Here is a 2,810-nt window from a genome sequence, read left to right on the forward strand (position 1 = left end):
GACTCAGTCTCAAAAAAAAAAAATTACGATTTTCTGTTTGTAAAATTTCTTTTTTATTTCTTTATGGATATTATTTTATAAAGAAGAGCTGTCCTTCCCCTATTTCTGTACTCCATTTGTTTTTATCAATATGGATTTTCAAAAATCATTATATTATTGATTTCCGTCATTATTTCCTTTGCTCCTCAAATTAACCCAGATTCAGTCAGTGGGAATGTCATCGAGCTGTTTCTCTGACCCTTTGCCATATCCCCATCAGTTTTTTTTGGTTTCTTTGTTTTTTGTCCTTTCATAGTTTCTGGCACAGTAAGATGTTCTATGATTACCTTTTACTTTACCTGCCTCAGTCCCAGAATCAGCCATTATCCTAAAGAGCTCCCTGGTTCCTTTCAGTGGGTAATGGCATTGACAAACTGTGATCTGGGCACAAGATGTCTTCATTGCCACATGAATACCTTTTGCTTCTAGGCCCTTTTAGTGAACAGAGCTAGCAGTGAATATTTTTAAGTATATATGTGTGTATTTGTATACATACGAAGATTTAATACTGACTTCTGTAATTCTAACTTAACAGTATAGGTTCTTTTTTCCTTCATTTCATATTCGTATCTCCTTGAGAGCCTTGATTACTTACGACGTCACTATATTTCAAAATATTTACACATTTGCAGAATAGTATACTATGCAAAAGTAGTTTCAGAATTACTACATAAATAACCGCTATCAACAGTGAATGTATTCTGTAATGTTTACCTTTTTTTGTAATTCTTTTTATCCTTAAGGTAGTTTTGTGATTCTTTTTATCCTTAGGGTATTTTGCAATGACACTGTTCAGTTAGTGAGTTCAAAAATTATTTGGATTAATTTGTTTTATCTTCCGGCTGGTTTTATTATCTATTTACTATATAGATTCATTTGTTGATATTAGGATTGAATTTTACTTTTTTTATGTCCCATTAATTGACAAGCTGACTTACATATTAGGAATTAAACGTTAACACAGTTCAAAACTCCAGTATATAAAATGATATACTCAGATGTCCCATCTCTTTCCCTATCCCCTCTCTCCTGTTTCCACTCATCTCCTGAAGGTAATCAGTTTCATTTCTTGGTTATTCTTCCTGTGTATCTTCTTGCAAAAATTGGCAAATGAATCATCTGTGTATATGTAATGTATATATGTATATTCTTATTCCCCCTTTTCCTAATGTAAAACCTGTTACCTTAGATGTATTCTTAAGCATGTAGCTTGTTTTCCTTAACATAGTCTCAGGATTTCCAAATCACTCCATATAAGTTGATAAAAGATCATCCTTATTCTTTTTTTACATCAGTATATAGTTCCATCTGTGAATATACTATACTTTATTCAATCTTTTGTTTATAGAATGCAGGATGACTGTGGTATTTAGCTCTTATAAATAATGCTACAAAGAACAACCTGTGTATATGTTTTATTTTTTTCTTGTTATTGGAATGTGTCCTCAGTAAATTCCTCAAAGAAGGCAGCTGATATCACATTATGTTCATAGCAATTAAAACTAGCACTCTATTTTCATTTTAGGAGACTTGAATACAGTGGCAGGGCTGGAAAAGAACTGAGTAATGCCAAAGAGGAACTTGAACTCATGGCTAAAAAAGAAAGAGAAACTCAGGTGAGTTTTCTAGTCGTCTTAATTTTTAAATCCCTATTATTTTTTCTTTCAAAATAGTTTCTATTTAAAAGCGTATAATACTCCAAGTAGAATATCTGAGTCCAAATGCCAGGTATGACCTTTTTCTTTTTGGGAAATATATACGTTATTTTTTATATACATTATCTTAACAAGATGCTCCTGTTTTTATACTGGGACCATTAAAACTTACTAAGTGCTGGAAAAACACAACTCTCACTCCCCATTGCTAATTGGACCAAAACAACTGTAAAGACCAGGCGTGGTGGCTCACGCCTGTAATCCTGACACTTTGGGAGGCTGAGGTGGGCTGATCACTTGAGGTCAGGAGTTGGAGACCAGCCTGGCCAATAAGGCAAAATCCCATCTCTACTAAAAATACAAAAATTAGCCAGCTATGGTGGCGGGTGTTGTAATCCCAGCTACTCAGGAGGCTGAGGCAGGAGAATCACTTGAACCTGGGAGGCAGAAGTTGCAGTGAGCTGAGATCATGCCATCAGACTCCAGCCTAGGAAAGGAGCAAAACCCGCCTCCAAAAATAATAATAATAGTAAATAACTAGTGTAAATAGGAAATACTGTGTGATTGCTGCTTAGAGTTATGACATTAGACCCATGAAATTAGTTTTAGAAACATGAAAGGAGAAACTTGAGTATAGTCAATGTTTATTGAGTATTCATATGCAATGTACTGTGCTAGGTATTTAAATTAGCTCTAAAGCTTAAAACTCTATATGAAGTAAATGGTGTCAGCCCCATTATTATAGATGAAGAAGCTGAAACACTGATTCCTCTTACAGAATGAGAGTGGAGAGTAGTCATGTAACTAATAAATGCCAAAGCTTTGATTCAAACTCCTGTCTTTTGTAACTTCACATAATTCCTAAAATTCATTTTTCCCATCTTATGCTTTAACTCTCTTGAGCACAGACTTTTATTTTTATTTATTTATTTTTTTTGAGACGGAGTTTCGCTCTTGTTACCCAGGCTGGAGTGCAATGGCGCAATCTCGGCTCACCGCAACCTCCGCCTCCTGGGTTCAAGCAATTCTCCTGCCTCAGCCTCCCGAGTAGCTGGGACTACAGGCGTGCGCCACCATGCCCAGCTAATTTTTGTATTTTTAGTAGAGACGGGGTTT

The 2,810-nt window shown here is 35.2% G+C and overlaps 1 protein-coding gene across 1 annotated transcript in view; it reads left to right on the forward strand.

Annotated features, from left to right (window-relative positions):
- The first annotated feature begins 1,610 nt into the window (after window positions 1–1,610).
- LOC108298331 (myomegalin-like) overlaps window positions 1,611–2,810 on the forward strand; it is a 7,792-nt gene continuing 6,592 nt past the window's right edge. The window contains exon 1 of the mRNA XM_017521018.2: window positions 1,611–1,642. Within this exon, the coding sequence (XP_017376507.1) occupies window positions 1,629–1,642 (14 nt within the window). The 5' untranslated portion in view covers window positions 1,611–1,628. The remainder of the gene's footprint in view (window positions 1,643–2,810) is intronic.

This window comes from Cebus imitator, unplaced genomic scaffold (assembly GCF_001604975.1).
Source record: "Cebus imitator isolate Cc_AM_T3 unplaced genomic scaffold, Cebus_imitator-1.0 Scaffold938, whole genome shotgun sequence".
Lineage (NCBI taxonomy): Eukaryota > Metazoa > Chordata > Mammalia > Primates > Cebidae > Cebus > Cebus imitator.